The 26,605-nt window shown below is 31.8% G+C and overlaps 1 protein-coding gene across 1 annotated transcript; it reads right to left on the bottom strand.

Annotated features, from left to right (window-relative positions):
- Positions 1-1,822: 1,822 nt before the first annotated feature.
- Positions 1,823-22,492, bottom strand: LOC132737401 (low-density lipoprotein receptor-related protein 5-like; the record flags this gene model as incomplete). Its single annotated transcript, XM_060724680.1, has 25 exons — positions 1,823-3,509; positions 4,234-4,316; positions 4,801-4,933; positions 5,662-5,847; positions 6,624-6,824; positions 7,618-7,743; positions 8,912-9,030; positions 9,489-9,648; positions 10,459-10,589; positions 11,025-11,217; positions 11,795-11,934; positions 12,265-12,361; positions 14,081-14,206; positions 14,696-14,900; positions 15,272-15,392; positions 15,703-15,855; positions 16,610-16,766; positions 17,855-17,931; positions 18,253-18,454; positions 19,044-19,154; positions 19,525-19,705; positions 20,265-20,358; positions 20,701-20,859; positions 21,835-21,998; positions 22,325-22,492. Coding segments are annotated over 25 exons (3,588 nt in total), but the record flags the coding sequence as incomplete, so codon positions are not given.
- Between the last annotated feature and the right edge of the window lie 4,113 nt (positions 22,493-26,605).

The raw sequence follows: 26,605 nt of genomic DNA, 5'->3' as shown, positions 1-26,605 counted from the left end.
TACCATACGACAAATATCCAATTGTCGTCCGGTGTCCGCGAGACTGCCAACCATCGTACAGAATGAGCAAAAGCCTTAGGATATCAGGCCATCTATTGGACGATATTCGTATGCCCTTTGAATGAGAGACAGACTGTTGTCATATCTGTTTTACACCCCCTACGCTATCCTTAGCATCACTAGACCATCCGGTAACCTAATGGTGTCTATCCGTGCACTAGTCGGTGACCTGCTGAATCGTCTTCGGAAACTGCCCGGACAGCGCTTGAAAACCGGAGCATTTTCACCGACATGAAATGGATATAAATAGGAGTCCAGCCAGGTATCGAAGGGGTTTTTCACGGTGCCTGCTACGGTAAGCAGGTGGTGTACCTCACCGGTGACATGTCACAAGAAAATAACTCGGCACTAAACCTCTCCGGTAACTCGTACGATGCCTCACCGTTGGCTTTTCACCGGAGTGTCACTAACCGGTGACCTTTGAAAATTTTGCAATTTCAGCTTTTTCAAGCACATGTACCCAATCATTAACCTAATCGGTGTCTAATGTGACCCGGTCAGGTATAGTTTGGAGGTAGGTCACGATTAGAAGATGACACATATCTTCTGATTTGGACGTGAAGTATCAAAGTCACCATGCATTGACAACTGAAAGCGTGTCCGACCAATACCTAGAAAACGCTTTGGCTTAAAGTCTACTTTTTCGTTTGGGGCTTAGTCATGAGTAGCTGTCTACCTCTATTGATAATGAGGTTCAAAGGTTAAGGTCACCATGCGCTAAACTTCAATTTACAACTAACAGCTAGAGAGACAAAAAGCTTAAACCCTCTGTCCTGATATTTGGTGTTGAGATTGGATATGATTAGTAGAAGACACCATTGAATTTATGACCATTAAGTAAAAGGTCAAGGTCACTGTTGCTTTGACCACTAAAAGATTGTAAACCAACTAGAGGAAATTTGGGGGTACATTAAATAGATTTGGAGGTGTGTTATGTTTGAGGTTATTAGGTTCAGGTCACAGTGATGCATAAAATACTTGTCTATTTGAATCAAGAGCAAGAATAAACAAGAGATTCATCAGTTTTGCGAAATTTATAGTGATAGTAATTTTGCTACAGTACTATCATATGATGTATAAATATTACACTTGACTTTTATAAAATATTCACAAGTATGAACATACCCCAGTGAAAGTAAATGAAGCGGGACATAGGTGTTCCAGGACACATTTCTAATTAGTTTATGTTCTTTAAAATAAGTGAAATAAAATTATTTTTCATCTTGAGATTTTCATGTAAGAGGTACGTTTTTTCTATAACTCTCTCGTATTTTATTATTGTTAAAAAAGCAAATGGCCATTTCATATGCGCTGTTGGCTCTATATGTAGGCACCGTTGCCTCTATACTGTATAGGCACTACTTTGAGAATCGGTTATGAATGGAAATATAGATAAACAATTAAATAGAAATACAGGTAAGACGTTTTTGGGGACATGGCATTTCTCGACAAATATCAAAGTAATTTTTGGTTTAGCCAATCCACATACTCACAATCTTTAAGTTTATTTTATACTAATTTATTTTAGTTTGATTGTGTTGGAAGCAATAAGCTTCTTGAAACACCTTTGAATCCGTTCGTGTTACCAAACAGAACTTGTCAATTTGTGTAGTTTCTTGCTCACGGAAACAACGGCTTGCCCCTAACGGGATTTGAACTCATGCGGCCAGCAATCTTCTGATTACTAGTCCGACGCGTTAGCCACTCAATATTTCAAATTATCATATATTTAACAGTAACAACAGAAATGAGTATTTGTATACGTAACGTGTTTCTTTATTGTTTGTGTTTGCAGAATATAAATTGAGAAAACATTTAAATAAAAGAATAAATGTTTGTTGAACATAAATACAGTTAAATACCCAAATGATTTTAACAAGACCGAGAAACGTAGTCTATTACAAAATACGGAGACAAAAAACAAAACTTTTAGTATATAAAATAAAACGGAGGATCATCCATAGTTAAAAAAGAAGTTATAAAAAGTGAAAACAGTTTGTTAAATTAAAAAATGAGATATTTAACAGAACTACTCACTTAAACAGGTACAAAACCATGTAAAATATGAATTAAAAGGATTTCTTAACATCTGGATAAGAGATTTCATAAATTAACAGTACACATGGATTTCATTATACATTCAAAATATTGATAGAAATTATCAGGATTTAGAATAAGATAACACAATAGCCTAAAAACGTCATAAAATACAAAAATGCCTAATTCAGAAATGGAATATATTGTAAGTTAGATGAGCATTTCATTTGATAAAAGCGACGTCTTTATAATTTTATATACACGGCTGCTATAAATTTTTGATCAAATTTCGCTTTTTTCGTCCAAAAGAAAAAAGGAAATTTGCTGTATCATAAATTCATTATATGATATCTGATGTAAAGAGAAAGTTGTCATGCATACATATGCAAGTATGATAAAGAATAAGGTGTAAATGTTATAAGACAGACACATAGACACACATATATTCTAAAGCAGACACTCGATCTTTTGTTGTCTGTTGACTCAAATTACTTTTAACAGTGTGTTTATTTTAAAACAATTCTTAAAAGTTTGTAAATAGCAAACTGGCACTAACATAACAACTTTCATAATCACTTAATACAGAATTACAAAACATAGTTTCATAGAAACATAATATTTCAATTTTCTTAATAAACGGAAATGTAAAACTACTGCACGAACACACGCACATACGCACACAAACAAGCACGCACAAAATCACAGAAAAAGTGTTTGCCGTGTAGGCAGGTAAGTTTATATAAAGATATATGATCTCGTCCAAATACACTGAAAAATATATTGTTGTGACATATAGAAAAAAATATCATTGATTATACATGCATCTGTAAGTAACCATTGTCCCAAACCATTTACTAAAAATATTCTACTTAGTAGAAATATATTCTTCATGTAGTTTATGGGCTTTTTACGAATGACTGATGGTGATATTTGAATGCTCGGGTTCACCTTCACGAATTCACAATTTCAACTACATGAATCTACGATTTCAAGACATAGAATTCATGAATTCACGATTTACAGCTGAAATCGTGAATTCTTGAAGTTCATGAAGTTAAAATCGTGAATTCCGTATGTTGCAAACGTGAAATAACGAAATTAAAATTGTGGGTTCACGGAGATGAAATGCGGGGTTCATGAAGTTGAAAAGTCCCCACAGTCTCTCGTAGCTTTTGCATGAACAGATGTCAAGACAAATGTTTAAATTAACAGTTCAAGAGTACCCAATAATAAACCGAATCTGCCATAAATAAAGACTCTTTCCAAGGAGAGTATCTCCTCATATCTGTTTTGTAAAATGTTGTTGCTAAGTTATACTCTTGGCTTCATATTATCGTAAGTGGTGTTTGTTGCACTTGCCGCTACTTTATCTTCCTCTAATGTGGCATATCCAAATGCTGTATTTGTTTCACCTAAAACAATTTATAGTAAAAAGTCAGGATTTTCAATAGCATCGGCAATATTAACAAGTGCCCGAAAGCATTTTTTCTAACCAAATATTATCGTAAAGATATTTAGAAAAAAAATCAAAAGGAACTTGAGTTCTTCAAAACCATGCGTTTACATTGGAAATGTCTTAGTTTAGTGCAAAGATTCAACATTACTTTGTTTTATCTAAGAAATAAATGACTACAGAGATATCAGTTGATATCGGCCATGTTGCTCACATTCTGGAAACGGAGGTCCTTCAAGAGAAATTATAATATAGAAAACAACAGGCACAAATAACTATGATGGCATTATAAAACATAATGCGCGATCCCACTTAAATGGTGGTAAAAACGCCTAATTTTGATTTATGAATTATTACAGACCAATTAAAAATGCCATCACAAAGTTAAACACTTTGTTAAAAGGTTTTTTTCAACAGTTACTTTTTATTTAAAAAAAACAAACACAAACAAACAAACAGACATATTAAAAAATTGTAATCACATGTCACGGCAAGTGGTGAGAAACTTATTTTGATTTCTTTTGGGCACTGAAATTAAGTGCTTATAAATAACCCTTACAAAATAGATTGAAATTGTGTAAGTATCTAAGTGAACACAATATTCAGTTTATTCTCCTTGATAGCAAACTTTAAAAATGATGAAATGATGAAAACATTTTAGCACCACTAAAATAAATACTTACCTAACTGTACACTATTATCAGCATATCTTGGGTTTTCAAAAGATGTACTTGAAGTATCCGCTTTCTTGGAAAATCTACCCGACCTTCAAAGAGACGAAATATTGTTTTGTATGAAGAGTACGAATAAAACAAACTAAGTTGGCAACAAATAGCAAAGTAATAAGAGGACAATTATCAATGTGTTTTCTTTCATTTTTCATATGTAATGCATAAAAAGAATTTCAAATAGAAAACTGAATAATTCGAGTCAAATATCAACGTGCATGTAATTAGAGAACATGTATCAATATTAACAATTAGGTGTTTAATTCAAACTATATAGCTTTACCTGAATTCTCTGTTTATTATATACATTTTATCTTTTTTTGACATTACAATTTGAAAGATTTCTCATAAAATCTTGTGTAAAGGCTGAATTTAAAAGAAAAATAGTCCGTCAAGACACCAGTAAAAATACAGAAAATATCTTTCACTGCAATGAAAAATATTTTCAATATTGAAAATACGTAAAATGAAAATACACATTTTATTTAATAATTATACAATATATTATAAATATGTACCTACCTTATTAAGAAAACGATGACAATAATTATGATAACGATCAGGACAAATACAGCTACACCAATTCCTACACCAATACCTATATCTTTTCCCGTTGAAGCTGATGATTTGGCCGTCTCAGTTGTTGTTGTTATCACTGGAAAAATTGATAAAAACGATTAACCTTTGTAGTTATTCTAAGTATATATCCATATCCGTCCTTCCAACCAACGACTTAAAATTGTCAACGAAATGTATCTACTGCTCTAATATGATTTTGTGCAGGGAAGTGACTACTAGTGACTGTAGTCAAACCAATGGCAGTCCTGTCTGTTATGGGATAGTTTTCGTCACTATAAAAATGGACCGTCTTCGTTACAAATAACAGGCTTCACTACAACATTCAAAATAAAACCTTTATAGCGTTGGTTTTTACTTATTTGATCAAAATATAAGTCTTCGCATAAAGATATTTCTAAAACATTTCAACATATTTATTGGTGTTTGCATGTAAGAATATGTTTAAACATGTAGTTTTCTTTTTCTGGCGACAGGTTTGTGCATATTCTATGACACCACACACTATATTTAATTGGCCTTCTTATGAAATATTACTGTAATAATGTGTAAAAGGTTTTCTTTTGTTAATTGCGTCTTTACAATTCTTACTCTTGCATTGCATTTATGTCGACAATTATTACAAAACTGTTTAATTTAAATAAAACAAAGACAGGTTTAAAGTAATATGCTGGAATTCTTATATCATATAAGAATATCGTTACAAAAATAAATAATTTAGGCATAATTCGACCGATGTTGACTTAATCATTTAATTCGCTATAAAAAGAATGTTTAAATAATTTTGTTTAATGACAGTTGACTTACATGTACAAAGAGTTTCCTGTGTCTGTGTGTAATTCCAACTTCCATCCATCTCACATGATATATGTTTAATACCCGTGTTAGTCTGGTACCCGTCATTACAGCGGTATGAACACACATCATCAGGGCGCAGCGTGCAACCTTCCTTAACGATGACACCATTTTCTATGTAATCCGGACACGTTATTTCTTGAAAAGCAAAGAATATTAAAGGTTATTTAAACATCATAAATTATATACTCTATATAGCGTTTTAATTCTAATATGAATGCGTTTAAAGGAAAATTAATAGGCAGAATGAACGAAGGGTATAATTCTTTTTATAATTAACTATTGATGTTTTTGTTTTAAAGGTTATGCTCAGACAGAATAAGATAATATCTGTTTTAAAGCAATGCCACCTCTGACATTTAGATTCACCGACAGGAACGCTTTCTCTACGCGGCTCCGTAGCTGTGTGGCTTCAAATCGCTTGACCTCAACGCTAAAGATTCGTATCCCATCATGGACATTGTATTCTTTCATATGAGGCAATTATCTAGCCTAGCTAGTTTACGTAAGATCGATGGTTTTGGTCAGGTGTGAAATATTTTACATGGGGGCACAACCCCGAAGAATTCATCAACCAGTAAAGCTAGAATGTCACCATGTGACCTTTGCAGTCATCGTGGCTTAAAATCCACCAAAACAAGCACTTTCACTAACGGATTTGGTCAAAACACAGTGTAGCTTTAATATATTTAAATAATTAATACGGATAAATCATAGCGTCCGTCAAAACAATCCCCGATCACATATACTTAATATAACCATATTAAATCAAATTATAATAGTAAATATGTATATCAATGTATTTTATTGAAAAAAAGTGAGTTAGTTTGTCAACATTCTTAGTACAATCACTACGACACGTTATTTCCCCTAGAAAATATTGAATTCATATATTTCGATGCAAATTATATCACCTTGGCATGGGTCTTGAACATTCCAATGCAACACAATTGTATTATTTTGTACAATAGGTCGAACACACACGATAGGTTCATCAGAAAAGAGTGGTTTGTAGCCGTCGTCACACTTGTACCCGCACACATTACCTTGTATACCGACACATACCGCGTCCGTAATAATCTGTCCATTTGGTATAGACATTCGACAGCGAGGAGCTGAAAACAAATTTGCAAATATTATATTCACTGAACTGAAATGAGCTCACATTACCTAAAATAAATGGTTTTTCGCTTACAAAAATCAAGAGTGTATAATTTAACATCGGCCATGAAAATATATCAAATTATCAATAACATGTACAAGGGAAGCTAATTAAGTTGGTAAGCAAATTACAGTTCCTTGCACTGCCAAATATCATTTAACTATATTCTTTTATACATTTTTATTTCTTTCAACAAAACAAATATATGTTATTGTATCATAGTTTGGGGACTATTCTGTTGAAAATGTGTCAGAGTTAAATCGCATACATATACATGTACAGTGCGTTAACTGGAGTGCAGGTATTAGTTACCCGCACTCCATAGCGTGCCCATTGATTGGTTCATTTTTGCTGGGGTTTACATATTGTGACGGAAGAGAAAGGGAAAGCGACAGAAATATCATATTCAGATGCTCGTTCATTGGTTACTTTTTCCCGGGGTTTCATATTGTGACAGCAGGAAACGTGTTTTTATGTTTGACTATGATACAAAAGAGAAAGAACACCAAAACACTCGGCAATCTGATTTATACTCGGGGGCTACGCCCCCTCGTACAAATCAGATAGCCTCGTGTTTCGGTGCTCTTTCTATTACTTAAATTTCTAATTGTTTTATTTGTTTAATTATTTGCCTTGTTTTGTTTGGCATACCATACAATGTACATGTATATCATCATCTCTATCAGTATTTATATTTGTATACGTTCAAGAATAATACATGTTACATGTATGTTAAAAATAAATACCACTTTCGCAATTCTTTCCGTCCAAAAGAAGTTCCTCATTATTTGGGCATCCACAAGAATGTCCACCTGGTCGAGGGAAACAAAAATGACTACATCCTCCATTGTTAGATGAACAGTCACTGTTCACTGAAAAATTGAATAATATAATTTGAACAGTAAATGATTACAAACTACCCTGCATGTATTCATAATATAGCAGATTAATTAAATTACCGACTTGGAAATATGGCAATTCTGCATTTAGACTGTGAAATATTTTGATTGTTAAAACAATATGTAATAGAAAGAGCACCGAAACACGAGGCTATCTGATTTGTACGAGGGGGCGTAGCTGTAACTGTTGTATCATAGTTTGGAGACCTTTCTGTTGAAAATGTGTCAGGGTTAATTCGTATACATATACATGCACAGTGCGTTAACTGGAGTGCGGGTATTAGTTACCCGCACTCCAGAGCATGCCCATTGATTGGCTCATTTATGCTGGGGTTTACATATTGTTACGGCAGAGAAAGGGAAAGTGACAGAAATGTCATATTCAATTGTTCGTTCATTGGTTCATTTTCCCCGGGGTTTCATAATGTGACAACAGGGAACGTGCTTTTATGTTTGACTATGATACAAAAGAGAAAGAACACCAATACACTCGGCAATCTGATTAATACTCGGGGGCTACGCCCCCTCGTACAAATCAGATAGCCTCGTGTTTCGGTGCTCTTTCTATTACGTAATTTACACAAGTAATAAGCGTACATATTAATCATGACAGTTAAAACATGCGATCAATATTTGTTTATTGCGTAAGGCTCTTATCATGTTATACCAAAAATGAATACCGAAATATTAAAGTGAATATGTCAACATTGGAATGTATGTTATACTATAAATAATTATCTTGATAGTATTTAGTAACATATGTGATAACAAAATACGAAGGGAATTTTCATTGATTTTTTGGTAAACGAGAGATACATGATCCGATATAACTAATCGATATATTGATTATTAATTTTCCAGGAATAAAACATTATTCATTATATAAAGGTTCATACAATTCACGTACAACACTTTCAAGAAATATTTTGTAAGAATATGATTTGACACATTTTATAGTTTTAATTTTATATAAATACTTGTGGAAATGTCCTCATTGGAGAACAATCCATTTAATGAAATTATTTATATGCTCTTACGAACAGATATGTCTGTTATTCAACTTAAATCAATTAGTTCTGAGATTTTATTTTTAGCCGCTGTTTCGAAATGCCGGAACATTTATAATGAATTATTCGCAAACCTGGAGTGGATGTCGTAGATGAACTGTATATATCTAAACCATACATTCTGCCAAGTCCTGTAGCTGGTCCATAAAGTTTTACATCATTTTTGTTGTCCTTGTGCACTCTTGTTATTTGTCTAGGAAAATGAAGACAAATTGAAATATGGTACATGCAATTTTATAGTGACATTTACTAACTCTTTTCGCTTATAAGTTAGTAATATTTTCAAAAGATTTACTATTATAAGCGTGACTGACAAATAATTAATGATGAATTATGTAAAAAAAGACTGTCCAACTTTTTTTTTAAATTTAACGCTACCGATACATTTCGAACGGTATATGATAGAAATTTTAGAAAGCTTTGAATACAAATGCAGAAGAAAAAATGTCGAGAATTAAATAATGCTAGAAATTGTTGCCCTTTTCATTTGTTTCTTGTTTTATACTTATCATTTGTATAATATCTTATATATATGTGCTGCAATAAAAAGTTTAAACCTTTTACATGGTGTAGCACTAATTATGTCACCGCTCATATATATAAAAAACTTTTGCTCTGATACGTTTGAGTCTCTAGAGCGTGCATACGTACTGTTTATCCATTGCAACATAGTATAGATAGTTTCCTAGGAGTTCCAAGTCCATTAATCTAGATCCTTTTGGAACCTCCAAGAATGTTTGTCTATCATTCCCATCATAGTCACTGTGATATATCTTATCTAAGTTACCGTCCGTCCAGTAAATTCGTTTAGCTGTGAAATGTAAGAAATACGAGTAGATTGCTCGGTCAGAAAGTGATCAATCATATAAAAGTGAATGATAGTTACCTTTTATAAGATCTTGAGATATTAGGGTCATGTCTAAAAAACCAAGACTATTTAAATCAAACTGTTTAAATCAAGTATGACAAAGAAAACTAACACATACAACTGTATGTTTATATGTTTAATGAAAACGTATTCTCAATCTGAATATTTAACATACTTCATTTTTCTTAGGTACGCTATGATTAGTCTGGTATCAAGTAAAATTTTACAAATTAAACATGGTTGTTAATCAATTTGTTTATGTCTTCAATATTAATAAAATACTTGATCCAGTTTCTGAAATGTGATACAGTAGATCAAGCAGCAACATTGATCTCATTTAAATTTTTCTTTTGCGCTGCTTTGAATTGTTCACACTTAATATATTTGTACATTTATGATAAGGTGACTTATAAGTCAAATGGGCCGGGTGATTTTTTATGAATTTCAATTATGTATATATATATTTGATACATACACAATGTCACTTTAATAAACAATTTACTTACTTACCGATCGACAAACCGACCCACCTATTTTGTGCTTACTTACCTACTTACTTTTAACTTACTACTTTACTTTGTACTCACTAATATTCAAATGTTTGATATGTCAGAAGACTTCTCTGTTTCGTTATTGTACACTAATTTTAATGCACCAATTAAACTGCTGTTAAAAGGAAAGTAAGAAGTCATAGCTAGTGCAAAAATGAATGGTGTAAAAATACAATATTATATGCACAGACAAGGTACATACCTTTACGGTCAAGCGCAATTCCATTTGGCCAAACTAGATTCTCTGTATGTATAGCTTTCTTCATACTGCCGTCCATTGCGGCTCGGAAAATAGCCGGTGAAGCTTCACTGTAGTCAGACCAAAACATGTAGCTGCGAAATAAAAATAAAGGATTTATTAACTTGAGATAAACTTGTATTTTTATAGAATGTCTAAAATCCGTCTTTTTTCATGCAACTGATAACATTGCCAAACATCTTGAAACATAAAAAAGTTTCATTGTATTTTAAAGTAATACCAAACCGTTGGTTATGTAAAACCTGCAAGTCTAACTCCTGGATCACATCAGTAATGCCTTCGTATGATGAAAAGTGGTAAAGAAGGGCTCAATACATGATCGCTGCGTTAAACCTTAAAGGAAAAACGCTTTTACATGAAGGTCAAGTCCGGCTTCAAAGTTTTGCCGGGATTAATATCCCAACAGTGTTAGCATGTGTTTTATTTATCATTACGCTGACGCATAAAAAGACTCAAATGCACAATTATATAAAAATACACTGTTTTAGAATCAGATTGTATGGACATACCCTTCTGCTGGATCCAGTTCTATGTCACGTGGTCTGTGACCATCCCACACTAAGACAGTCATGTACCCATGCTTGCTCAACACAGCAATAAAGCTATTATAAAGTACATCACTGTATAATTGATATCCCGTGTAATATATGTTACCCGTGCTCGGATCTAGTGCCACCTGATCAGCATAGCCATACATTGTACCTGTCAGAAAAAGTCAGTGCTCAGTATTAACAAATCTGGTATGAACAAAATTCGTCACCTCAGTGCAATAACTGATTTACAGCTAATGAATTTAAAAGCTTATTGCGTTAACGTTATTGCATTAAGGTGACGAAATGCAGTTTATTCAGAATTTATTTAAGTTCGATTGTGTTGGAAGATTATAGCTTATGGACACACTCTCGAGTCGGTATCTGGAACCAACCAGTACTGAGCAACGAGTGTAAAGTTTCTTGCCCAAGAAAACAACGGCTTGTCCCTGACTGGGTTTGAACCTACACGGATAGCGATCGTCAGATTATTTGTGCGACGTGTTAACCACTTGACCATGCCGCCACGAATTGGAGCGGTATAAGGCATTAATAAGATTTGTTTCAGAACCATAAATGCCGAGTATTGCTTCTATAACACATGTGAATTTACATAAAATACTTTCTGCTTAGACAAATGTAATTCCTCTTAATATCTGCTAAGGAAAAAGTAGAATAGTGTTAATCAAGTAATTATGAAAGCTTTAAAATAATAACATAAAAAATGTATAATATTATACAACATATACCATATACATCGGTAATAAGACGTTGACGTGTCCCATTCAAATTGACGCCCCATATCTGAGCTGTTGTTGTACCCGTCCAAACCACCTCATTGGTTAGATGGTTATATATAACACCGTCTGGTCTGTCTGTTGCCGGCGTGCTGCAATGATACCGGAAGTTCACTTGAGTTAGATAAATTCTGACATGTTTTTCAATTTATTACCTTGAAAATTATTCCTGCAAAACTGCCCGAGTTATAGATTGAGTTTTGATTTTGGATTAGGATTGCTCGCTACCGCGCAAAAGACAAAAGGCCTATTGTTGTAACAGTATATATATTTAAAGTGACTTTAAGTGGGTAAATATTATTTAACACGTGTCTGAATTAGTGAAATAGACATTTTTTCCTATTAAAACATATTGACAGTATACATGTATAATTACATGTAGTATTCATACTGTGAGTGAATGAAATGTTCCATAAATTTACCTGATTCCAACGACCGTGGTTGGATTATTTAAAGGTATCTGGAATACTTCAAAGTATGTAGTATCTGTGACAAGTATAAAGTCGTCATAGACAGGTACTGAAATAAAAAATCAATTTCAAATTATATACCAAGAAACTGTATGCAACTGGAAATTACATAATGGCACAAATATATGATTTACACACTCAATGAAAAAATAGATAGTTACAACAATGTACGACAAAGCGCTAACTCAAAGCGATTGAATAGGAATGTATTTCAAACTGAGGTATTCATTTCAATACCTTTTTATCAATATTAATGTGTTTGAAGCTACATAATAGCTGCAAAAAATTATTGTTTGAACTTTGAAAAAGAATACTTCCAAATACATGTATATGTATGAAATAAACATGATTATATTAAATATTTTCTTAAAAGGTGCAGGCGAATGCACAAAAATCATTGCTAAACGGTTCTAAAACACTACTTAATTTGAAGCATAATATTTTATACTGGAACATTTTTCTTTGATTATGTATATTGAAGAAGAAGAATCTTTATTTTGCAAATTAACTCTCAAAAGAGTCATGTACAAGCATTCATGATATATACAATTACATGTATGCTAAGTAAATAACTAATTACATAGCAAGATGACGTGACTGCAAGTATTTCTTTTCTTTCATTATTATAATGGTTACCATTGATTATTTATTTAATTTACAAGTTATTTACTTTTTGAGAGATTCTACATTCAAATATATAATAATAAGAAATACTTCGTGTATGTATTAGGCTTGCAATCACGGGAGAGACATTGTCAGCATCTATTACATAGTATACTTTAAATTCTCTTCCATACACTGATCTTTGTAGTACATTTACTAATCTAAGCTATATGGTTTTGATTTATTGCAATAGTAATATGGCACAAAATATTGAAATTATACAAACAAAACAAAACAAATGTTACTTCTAAACTATACTTTGAACACATATAATGCTTCAAACATGATACAAGTAAGACCAGTGTATGATTTGAAACTTACAAATTTATAGCCTTTATAATCATCGTGTTACTTAACCTGTTATACATATAATACACAAAGAATTGCAATGTATCAATAATACATCTATATACAATTACATGACAGCTAATTTTCGTACATTACACACATAGAAGTACAATACAATGTGTCAATTAACTTCTATGTACGTTTGCAAGGGGCTAGATATTCGATTCGCATAAAACATATATATAGAACTTTAAATTAAACATTTTTGTACCTTAACACGAGAATTGTTTGTTACTGTTGTCTAATATGGAAGGCATGATATATAAACATAGCTAAATTTCTAATATCATGTACATTATCGCTTGTAATCAACTGAACAAATTTAAACATGCTAGGAAACCTCCAGTAATATTTCTTTAAAAATATATTGTCCATGTGTGTTTTAAATAACGGAAATATTCTATGTAGCAACAGTTCCTCTTTCGAATTCGACCATGAGATTATGAAAACTATTGATTTTAACTGTTAATAAATTTAATAAAAATGATTTCATCAGATATAGCTTTATGCCCCTTAAGATAACCTTCAATGTAATGACATGTAATTTTGACAAACTACACCGCTTATTAAGCTGTTTTGGAAAATTGGCATATTTCATCAAATCATGAATAAATTCTAAACGAATTTGTTTACAAACGTATTGATTATATATCAATAAAATTTGATATACGCAAGCAGAAAATGCTACATATTAAGATGTGAACATGGTACATATTCTTATAGATAATAAAACAATGTAGAATATATTGTAACTCACGCGAAACACACTGCTTTCCATCGGAATGCAATGTAAAACCAAATTTACATTTACATCTGACTGTTTTACCGTCAGTTAAGCAAATGTGTTGACAACCACCATTACTGGTTCTGGAACTACATGGGTCTGAAATACAGATTAATATTCACGGGTCTAAAATACACATTAATATTTATGGGTCTAAAATACAAATTGATTATTTAAAAAAAACGGGGAAATTTTTAAATTAAATGTTATGGAATTAAAAAAAGAACCTTTTTATTTTTTCAGGAGGTTATCAAGGGAAAACAGGCGTTCTTTATTACCCAAATAATAGGAGCTTTTCTGAAAAAAAGGTTAAAAGGAGTTTTTAGCCCAAAACAGTAAGTATAATAACCAAAATTGAAGCCGGTTTGTCATGAAAAACCAACATAGTTTTCGTTTTGTTTACCAGGCTTTTTGGGATCCAGGAAGCCTTTTGGGATCATGGGTTCGAGCCATTTGGGTCACGCCCCATGTTTCTTCTTTATTACACCAGTACTGGTTGGTTCCAGGAAGCGGACTTGAAAGTGATTAGCTCTAATATAAGTTGCACGAATTTGTTTCGCAATCATACTTAAATATGTTAAATCAAACTATTTATAATAGAGTGCGTTGTCATAAACCTGGTATTCTCGGTTGGCTGCCGGGTGTCTAGAATTTTTACACCGTATATATTCTCTGCACCAGACACTGTTCCCTCATCTACGATTTTCAGTGGGAAACCAGGGACATATCCACCTAGATCTCCAGACCGAATTAAAGTCCCATCGTCCTTCTTGTTTATTAATACGATATATTCCTAAACATATGGAGAAAATAAATGAAAAATAAAAGTTGAAGGACATATAGATTTTGTTAAATCTACCATCGATTTCGTTTATTTTTGTTTTTTAGTATAAAAACGGATCCGAATCCAACACTAAATGTAAACCTATATGATATCTTATAGGATAATAAGTTATTCAAAGTCTTTACACACTAAGTCAATCCGAACCAATAGAAAAATATCAAAATGTGTATAATAAAGTTGACCTTAGTGCCAATTGGGGAACTGTGATATTGTAAAGCCAAGGCCAAGTGTTAATATTTTCTACTGTGCATCATTTATCGAAACAAAACATAAAACTTTCTATACTGTAACTTGAATATGTAGCTCAACATTTTATATACCTTATATATGGTGAAATCTTCAATAGGATTTGCTGTCGCGATATAATTTGTAACATTTCCAGAGTACTCTATTCCCATCAAATCAGAATGTCCATTTATGCCCTCCACAAGAACGAAAAATCTGAAAATTCAACATTGTACATTGTATATCTGTAATAGAAAAGCACATATTCATATTACATTTGTTTACGCAGTCGCCGGCGAAGAATAAAAAAATTAATATTAAACAAATATTGACATTTTTATTAACTTGTAAAAAAATAAACCGAAAAAAAAAACTGTATTAAGATGTATTTAAGTTTTGATAAAATAACCATTACGGAAATCTAAACATAACCAAAACTGAAACCTTAAAGGTCACTCAACACGGCAAAATCAAAATTACTGCGGTTCGGCTTTCCTGAACCTGAAAATATTTTTAAAAAACTTACAATTCTCTTTTAGAATCATGCACCATGTGTTTTGGAACACTAGAGCCTAGAATCGGGTGTAAGATTAGAGTCAAATTCGTGATGTTCGGGCTACGTAAGTTCCCAAGGTCAACAGATTGTAGGATGTTCATATCAGCCAGCCAATATGCTTTCCTAAAATAAATTAACAGTTTCTTGAGTGTTGGTTAATACATGCATCCATGTTAGGTAATTTATATAATTGTGTACTGTGAGGACCAACAATATACATAATATAATATGATATGAAATAGGCCGAAAGGTCGAATCTAAGGCAAATTCAAATTAACTTTTTTTAACCATAACACAATATATATAATATTGAATACAGTAATTGTAATACAGTATTCCGCTTTTATGAACAGTGTCATATGCTATTTATATATTATTAAGAATAAGAATTAATTTCGAAAGGCAACCATTTTCTGGTACAGATTAACGAGTATCGTTATACAAAGGCTTAAATAAATCAATATCTTCAAAGAACAGGACAACCATATAAAATATTGTAAAGCTTTATTTGTACGTACAGATACTCCTGACTTATAAATATCTGCTGATCGTTAATAATATTATTGTGCATATATTAATGCTTGTAATCTACATGACATGTATTGTCTTTGCCATAATGATATATATGTATTTGTAAATGGTCAGAAGCAAATGTTTTTTGCTGAATGGCAATAAATTTTGAACTTGTACTAAAAAACACACATTTCTATTGCACTTTTATACAAAAGAAAACAAAGAGATTTATTATTCATTAGAACTTTCTAACATCACATACATTTCAGAGCTGCAATTTAAACATGTCTATGTATTAATGTAAGAATAAAATGCTTTCTTGAAATAAAAATACTGAAAAGATAAAGAAAAATTGCTAGCTAACCTTTGTGAAGGAACTACAGTAAGACTTCTAACAACAACGTTTCCCAGTGTTATATACTTTGACGGTGATCCAGTGCTTATGTCTATAAACCACAGTTCTGGGGGATCAGAGCCCACTGTGAAATATACCTTTCTACTCCCATAGTCATAGGACATACCTACAATAAGCGTATTTTATTACACCTTTGAGAAACAATTTTACACTGCATAAAATATATGCACCATGCAATATATTATAAACCAATACACTAACATATGGTAACAAGTTAACAATGTGTAGCCGGTATCATACACCACGAACAATATATTTCACTATTTTCAAAATGTATCACACATCGTTCACAACATGTTATACAATGTGCAGACCGTATCACCTATCATACAAAATATGTTACACAATGTGTAAAATGCATCACTCATTGTACACAATATAAAGCACTATTTTCAAAATGTATCACACATCGTACACACTATGTTACACAATGTGAAGACCGTATCACACACCGTACTCAATATATAACACAATGTACAGAATGTATCACACACCGTACACAATATGTAACACAATGTGTAGACCGTTTCACACATCGTACTCAATATATAACACAATGCCAAGACCGTATCACACACATCACACATCGTACACAATATGTAACACAATGTACAGAATGTATCACACACACACCGTTCACAATATGTAACACAATGTGAAGACCGTATCACACATCGTACAAAATATCTTACACAATGTACAGAATGTAACACACACAGCATATAATACATAACTCAGTGTACAGCAGGCTGGTGCACAGAATTATCACTCACCGTACACAATGTGAAGAACGTATCCCACATCTACACAATATTTTACAAACTGTTTATAATGTATCGCACTATATACACAATTTTATATACTATGCGTACATATTATATCACGCAATGTGCAGAATGCAGCACGCACCATACGCAATATTTAACACAGTGCGCAGAGTGTTTCACAAACTTGTGTGATTTTGACAAATGATTAAATGATCTACTTTGCTAATTGCTAATTGCCCAGAACGTACATTAACAAAAATGTAAAACTCTTACTTATTCATTAACAGACCAAAAATACTTTAAATATTATTTGATTGCAGATATGGTTGATTGCACTGAAACATTTTGTTATTTCAAAATTGTATGCATACCTTCTCCTATTTATAAAGCAATTAGTCTGATTGCATCTTAAGACAAAAAGGCCTACCTGTTATATTATAACTTTGTTCTGTAATAACGAAACTTTCAATAAACCTTGAGTCGGCACCTTTGTCCATATAAACTCTGAAAATATCAATAATTAATAGAAGTGTGTAAAGATATCTAAATCGGACTAATTTGTTACAAATATAAATTTTGTTCATGTGACATTATGCCCATCCAAGGGTATATAGTGAGTGAACAGGTGAAAGTCAAAATAAGTTTACTTTTTGCCATAATTTCTTTAAATTTTATAGTTGACTTCAAACGAATTTGTATGTTGTTAATTCAGATGTATTAATTAAGTAATAACAATAGTTTTTTACATGAAGTCGAACAATGAAATGTATACAGATATTATGCATGTGATTTGTTACTTGACTTTGAAAGGAAGATAAAACGTACCTATGAATTGAAGAACCTATCGCAAAATACGCTTCCCTTGCAGCCATATTAATTTCAAAAAATGTAATAACATCATTTCCGGTTGTATTAACGAAACAAACAGGCTCGAAATCGTGTCGGTCACTTAAGGCCCTTATGTCTATCAGACATAAGCTCTTTCCAGTATTTATAACTATAGCTCTTTGATACTGACCGGCTTTCTCTGAAATAGAGTAATATTTTAAAGCGAAATTATTTCACGGTATTACTGCAAATTATTATGCATGTGCTGGAAAATCTCTCCGTAGTGTTGCTGCAAACTGGAATTTTTTTTTCCTTAAAAGTGTATTATAAAACAACTACATACATGTATCAAAGGTACAAAGCATTAATTATTTAAAGGAGGTGGGGCTTATTATAACTAAAAGAATATCAATAAATCGATCATATTCATAAAATGAATATTTATATGTTCTGTTCGCTTGCCTCTAATGCATTTCGATTTCTGTAAGGTTAAAGTAATGACTAGTTTATAATTAAAATCATCACTTATACAGATTGAATCGATGTGTATTTAGCTATCAGAAGCAATGATCCGTTGAATGACAGGCATAGGTAGAATGTTGTAAACTAAACTAGTATATCTTAATTATGCCAGGCTACATATGATTATTTACAAATCCCGCATCCAGCAAAACTATGTTAAATCAAAGGACCAATATTTATATGACTTAATTCACATAATAAAATCTAAATCTTACACAAGCTACTTATAATTGTGTTGACATTAATTAGATGTACAATACACCTACCAATGCAAGATCTACCGTCAGTGTCAAGGATAGAACCTTCCCGACACAGGCAGGTTGCTTTACTCGGTTCATTTACACAAATTTCTGCACAGCCAGCGCTTTTACAGCGTTCTACAAATAAAGGAGAAAATTCTCAAATCATTATTAATGAAAATTTCAATATTTTTTAAGAAAAAATGATTGGCAAAAAGAAACATTTCATGACCAATATTTAAAGAAACATTAGTTTGTTTATGTAGGAGTCAATGATAACATCACTATAAATGAAATGTTACATAAACCCTTTTTCATTAATTACTTATTATTGGTTGTATTTCGTTCGTATAAATACTGAAAGAAATATCTAATGAAGTGACTGGCAAAAAAACTAAACAATAAGGGTTTCAATGTCCTCGCACAAAATCTGTTTAATTTAAGATGCACTTTTCTTCTCATATGTGATTAATATTCAAAAACAAATTGCTTCACACGATTTACTTACCTTGTTCGGGCTTCATGGGTTGAGTATCTGGATGATACATGCAAACACCAAATAGTAGTTCTCTATTATTACTTATACGTTTCTCGGTGATTTCTTCCCCGGTGTTTTTATCATAAAATCGTGAGTAGGAAGTCTCCCCGTTCATTAAAAACGCATACAAATCGGTGGTGATGATAATGTCCTAGCATAATAACAATAATATCCGTTAATGAGAAGAAGAAGAAGAAAAGGCGAATAAGAAAAAGAAGAAAAAGAAGAAAACATCATCATCATCATCAGCAGCAATAACAATAACACATACATATATATCACTGCATACATTTTCATTTACCAGGTACTTCAATCTATTTTGTTTATAAAAATAGCATTTCATATTAATTATTAATAAGACATTTTGATATAAAACTGGTCACACACTTGAGGAAAATTCAAATAAAAAAACAACAAAAAACAAAGGACAAACGCCACAGGATTCCTCTTCCTGGCAAAGCGAATAAAGAATGAATTAAAAACAAACTCGCTGTTAAAACATATAAGGAGAGCTAAGGTGTTTGTCTTTAAATTAAGGGACCATTGGCTTGAACCCTACAGGAGTAAGCACCCTGTTTCCTTATGACACCAGTACTGGTTAGGTCTAGGAACATAAAACGATGTTTCGAGTTTTCATCCCAATTGTGCGGAAATATATATAGTTGAATTAAACATCTTTTACTTTACATGTTTATTACGAATAAAATTACCTTGAACAATGCCATGTCCCAGAATGTGACGTAATTATCACGTAAAACATGTCTACGATCTGTACCGTCGTATGTGGCGGAATCAATATACTCCCTGAAAATAAAACAACATATAATCTGATTGAAAAAAAAAATCGTATAAAATTATACTTATGATACGGGTTTGTAACGCAGTTTTTCACTGGATAATTATGACGTTATACACGGCTACTGCCAATTTATGCATTTGTTAAATTTATAAGCAACTCGGGTTATATATGCCAACAATAGATGATAGAGAATGATATTAACTGTTAAAATATATTTATAACTATCATTATACATATTATTATATACAATTAATATACGAGGCTATGTTTATGTATACGATTTAACTCTCACACATTGTCAACAGAAAAAGTCCCCAAACTATGATACAAACAAAAGATACACTTACATATCTGCCCAATATATTCTTTTCTCGGAAAGATCGGCAACTATAGAGTTAGGCTGTGATAGTTGTGAGTATACAAGAATCGTCCTTGACTGTGTATCCCCAGTCAAACTTGATCTTTCTATGATTGATTTTTTATTGACATCTGACCAAAATATATATCTGAAAATCAACGAGAAAACAATGATAAATGAAATAAAGGTTCGTTAAAGATGCAGTAATTCTTAGTTCTTTTTAGTTGGTATCAGACTTTTTTTTTCTTTTTGTTATTTATATGTAGCATTTGTTTTTCAACATGGATAATAATTGTAGGGCACATACCAGTGCACTTGTAAAGTACTAAGCATGACCATTGATTAAACAGGCATCACAATTATAAGTTACGGCGGGAAATCGACTAGGCTACTTGTTTAATACAAAGAAAATTCAATTAGACAAGTCACAGCGGTAAATAACCTAGACAATTTGTGAAATAAAAGTCACGTCGGTTAACTAACCAGACAACCTGTGAAATGATTTTAAGTCATGGCGGTAAATAAACTGAACAACCTTTAAAATAAAAGTCATGGCGGTTAATAAACTACACCACCTGTGACTTTAAAGTCATGGCGGTAAATAAACTAGACAACCTATGAAATAAAAGTCATGATGTTAAATAAACTAGACAATTTGTGAAATAAAAGTCATGGCAGTAAATAAACAACCTTTGAAATAAAAGGCATGGCGGTTAATAAGCTACACCACCTGTGACTTTAAAGTCATGGCGGTAAATAAACTAGACAACCTGTGAAATTAAAGTCATGGTGTTAAATAAACTCGACAATTTGTGAAATAAAAGTCATGGCAGTAAATAAATGAGACAACCTGTGAAATAAAAGTCATGGTGTTAAAAAGACTAGAAATTTTTTGAAATAAAAGTCATGGCGGTAAATAAACTAGACAATTTGTAACAAAAAGTCCTGGCGGTAAATTAAATAAGCTATGTGTAACGATTAATAACTGAGGTAACTTTTTAAGTACAAGTCATGGCGATGACTTCGTAGTTAATGATATCTGGTCAGTATCCAGAATGTGGTATGTAAGTGTAGTATAACACCATTAACATCTATGTAATAGATACTTTTTTTATTTACGTACCCTGCTATAGGGTCGACAGCAAGTCCTCTTGGTAACTTTATGTTATCTTTAATTATGATTTTGTACAAAGTATTGTCATTAATAGATCCTCCAGGCTGCATCGCTATCCAATTCATCAGCGGATCGGTCCAATATACATTATGTGAAATCCAGTCAACGGCAATCTGAAATAAAATGTTTATTTTTATATTTTGCTTGTCTTGCTATTAATGATATTGTATGGTTTGATAAGAAGCAATTTAGGCAGAAAATGCATTAGGTGAGTGATATCCGGATCCGGTTGACTTAATTTTTCTTTTCCTGTAGATATTAGTCTTTATGAGGAGCATATGATATTAAGATCTCCTCAGAAATGAAATGCGTTAATTATTTGGGAACATCTTCCTTTAATTGCTTTCTTTACAGCAATAAGCCCCGTAATCTTATGATTGTTTTGACATTTTGGGGACAAGTAAGAACTAGAGAATATCAAAGAAATGATTACATTTACGTATTCCTGGGATATACCAAAATGTTGCTGAGTGATGGTGATGGATTCTTTGATTGCGGAGGAGTTGTAGTTTTCCAATAATACCAGTCCTCTTAGGAAAAAGTCATACACGTACACCTCGTTTCTATGGTAATCTGTGTCACATGACATCGGATATCTGAACACAAACTGAAATATCATAAACATAGGATGAGTATACTACAACTACAACAACAACAACAACAACAACAACAACAACAACAACAACAACAACAACAACAACAACAACAACAACAACAACAACAACAACAACAGCAACAACAACAACAACAACAACAGCATCAACATTTATTTACATACATGTCACAACAACATTATACATATTAACATGCAATAATGTATACAGTAATACAAGTTCAGATAAAGAGATAAGCGTAATAAAAGCATAATGATAAAATTAAATTCTTTTGATTTCGTAGTGCAATATGCAAAGTAAACATACATTTTGTACTTGCTGTAACCATTTAATTCATCATGTGACGTTGTTGATAGTAAAATAATAAACTAAATGCCACTGTCAGAAAATTTAAACTTATCATATGATTTTCCAAAAAGCCGCGTGACATAAGACTGTAGCAATTTTATATAGATCTGTTACAAATTTATTGAATAACTACGGAAACGTATACTGACCCCCCTTATATGTGTTGCTTTATAGTTGATGTTTTTATCATTTTATTTGTCGGCCAAATATTTATACAAAATAGATCAATATGGTCTTAAGAAAAAGAAACAGGCTAAATGTTCAAGGAAATTTTATATTTGACATGATATCTATATTTCGTATTTGTTAGTTTTATTAAACCGAATATCAAATTAATTGTGTGTTTAGCAAGACATTTAAAAATTTTTTTTGCAGCATAGATAACTCTTCGTGATGATGACAAATTATTATTACCTATCCGCGCGAGTAGTGTTGTAAAAGAAAAAAATTGAAAAAAGGGGAAAAAAGGGTTTTTACAGGTATTTTAAATTTTTTTTTTCCAATTAGGTCAATTTTACATCATAATTTTAAGCAAAAATGAAAACTAAAAAACTGTTTTTTTTCAAAAGGGGTTTTTTTTAAACAATATTTTAAAAATATTTTATTATGATATCATAATACAATCAACGGAAAGGGGTCGTTTTGGAGTTTTAATTGCCCTTTAAAAGGGGGCAGAGTTTTAAAACCCCCATTTATCCCAATTTGTAGGGGGAAAAAGGGGACTGGCAATGCCCAATTTCCCTTTAATAAATGAGTATTTGAAAAAATGGAAAAAGTAAGGAAATTAAAACAAAGTATTTTTTAAACAAATTAAAAATTTTTGTACTTTTTGGGTTTTTAAACCAGGAAATCAGCTGCATAAAAGCAAAAAAAAACCTAAGAAAAATAGGGATTTTTCTGATTTTTGTAAAAAAGCGGGGTTCTAAAACAAAGTTTCTTTTGACCCCCATTTTCTCCCTTTTTTATATTTTTTTGGGGAAAACCTCTCAAAATTTTTTAAAAATGTCCGGGTAGGCTATTTTTCATTTTTTGGGAATTTAAAATTTCGGAAAGAAACGAAAAGTAAAAATTCATTTTTAAAATATGCATTGATTAATTTAATTTCAAAAAATTTCCTTTCAGGTCCCCTTCAGTAGGGGGACATTTTCAAGATGCCCCATTTTGGTGAGAAGGGGAAACAGAGGATATTTGTATATCAGTGGTCAAATTCTTTTGGAAAATTTTATGTGAAAAAACCAAAAAATCTAGGGGGAATAACTTTTGGATAGGGGCCCGTTTGGGTGGGAAACCAACCATCCAGAGCATAGGAAACTTCACTATTAAAACCCAAAAAAAAAGACTAATCTTTCATTCTGGTTGTATTTTAAATTAAACCGTTTTTTTTTGGGTAAACTTTCCCAGCAGTGTTTTGGGCTTATTTTTTGTAAAAAATTTAGGGCATTTTTTTTTTTCCCAATTTTGGGGTCCAGACTATAATTCAAAAAATTTAAAAAAGAAATTTTTAAAAAGCCAAAATTTAAACTTGGGATGAAACGCACCTTTAAACACTTTATTATATATAGTTTTTGGGAAAGTGATAACCCCCCTGTGAAAAATTTATTTTTTTTTTTTTTTGGGTACCCCGGAAACAAATCTGAAAAAAGGGGCATTTTGATATATCAAATTAAAACTTTAAAAAATTTATAGTTTTTTTTAAAAAAATTAAAAATTTTTTTCAAAAAAAATAATTCTTTTTTTGATATTTTTGGATTTTTTTAATTTTTTATTGATAATTTTGTTCAAAAAAGTTTACATGTCCCGGTCAGATAATGGAAAGGGGAAACAAATATTTTAAAACCCCTTTTCCGTTTTTTGGTGTGCGTTTTTCGAAACCTTGTCCATAAAAGGAATAAAAGTCATGCATATAACGAAAGCAAAAATTTTGTGTAAGTTTTAAATGAATTTGGGGTTTAAATCATTTGCATGTCCTGCCCCATACCCTTCAAGATATAATTCCCATAAGAAACCCGGGTAAAAGGTCAAAAATTTAAATCTGGGTTTGCCCCTTATCTTTGGGTAAAGGGTATCAGGGGATTGAAAAATAATGTGTAATTTTTGAGGAAAAACGTAAACTAGCCCCAAATGTAAAGGTCAGACTTAGAGGGTCAAAAGGTCAATAGTCGAACTTTTCGTGTCCGGCCGAAATTCTGTCATGAAAGGGGAAGATTTCGAAAACAAAATTGGAAACAAATTTTTGAAAACGGTTTTGTTGATTTTTAAAAGAAATATTTTGTACCCCCAAAAGAAATAGTTGAAACCTCCAAGGTCAAGGTTCATTTAAAAGGGGATGATAATTTAAAACTTAGCATAAAAGGGGTGGGAGGGGTAAAAGTCACTTTTAGAGGTTAAATTTTAAAGCTGTTGGAAAATCTGTCCAGCCAATATTTTTGGGGGCATACATAAAAATGGTTTTTTTGAAAAAAAAAATTTTTTGTAAATGGGTTACACATGGGGTTGAAATGATCAAGGGATTTTTAAAAAGTTAGCGCATTTGTTAAGCTTTGACGAGATAGTGTCCCAAAATGTATTGTCAGTTTTTTTAAATTTTTTTAATGGATTTTAAAAAACAAAAAGGAGTCCATTTGTGATATTTTTCTGACTCGTTTTCCCTTTTTTTAAATTTATCCATTAAAAAATAAAAAATCTAAACAAATATCATGGTAAAAAAAACCCTTTTTTTTACGATTTCATGATATACAAAAAACAAAAATATTTTAAAATTATATTGGATTCCAAGTAAAATGAGGAATACGAAAAAATTTGAAAAAGTAGATGTTTTAGCAAAACAATCTTTTAATCAAAAAAATTTGGACTTTTTTTTTACCTGTTTTGTGATTTTGACCGGTTTAAAAATAAACTCGTACCCATCTGAATGGGAAAATTGGGGAACAATGCCTTTTTTTTTTAAAAACTTCACGAAAAAAAAAACCCTTTCCCCTTTTTTGTGTCACCATCTCTATCTCTGTAAAAACCCCGCCGTAAATCAAAATTTTCTTTTTTGATGCCAAATTGGCACTTTAAAAATTACCCATTTTTTTATTCCTTAAAAGGGCCCAATCCCCCTTTTTCCTGTGTGGGTTTTGTAATAAAAATTTTTAAAAATAAAGCTTTTTCCCTTTTTGGGAATGTAAATGATTTAAAAATTTCCCAAATTCAAAAAACATAATTGATTTTTTTAAAAGAGATAAAACTTGTATTCTGGATCTAAAGGGTTTCCCGGTTTAATTGGGTTCATTTCACAAAGGGGTTTTAACAAAAACATTTTAACCCCATTATAGCATTGGGAAACGATTTTTGGGGCCCCATTTTTTTATGTTTTGGGCCCGTCCCGAAAAAAAACCCCAAAAAAACCCAAACAAAACAAAGACAATTGCATGACATATCCCCCCCGGGGGGTTTCCCTAGGCCAAAGTTCAAACCAAAAATTTTAAAAGGTCTGAAAATTTTCCCTCCATTTTAAAAAGGGCGAGTTTTTAAAGGGGGGCATTTTGGCAAACGAGTTAAGCAAAATAAAGTCCTTGTTACCCAATTTTTGGACATTCAATAAATTTGACAATACTTTACTTTTTTTTAAATCAAAAATTTTTAGAAATCCTAACTTTATATAGCGGGGACATTTTGTGTCCTTCAGCATTTTGCTATTTTTGTACTTTGTAATTTTTTCAGGGTTTAATTTTTTGTCTGCAGCAAAAAAGTCAACACAAATTTTATAAGAACTA

The sequence above is a fragment of the Ruditapes philippinarum genome, unplaced genomic scaffold, assembly GCF_026571515.1.
Source record: "Ruditapes philippinarum isolate M1 unplaced genomic scaffold, ASM2657151v2 ctg6254_1_1_1_1, whole genome shotgun sequence".
NCBI classification, from domain to species: Eukaryota; Metazoa; Mollusca; class Bivalvia; order Venerida; family Veneridae; genus Ruditapes; species Ruditapes philippinarum.
Note: the sequence above shows the minus strand (reverse complement) of the source record. Positions and strands in the feature narration are given on the sequence as shown.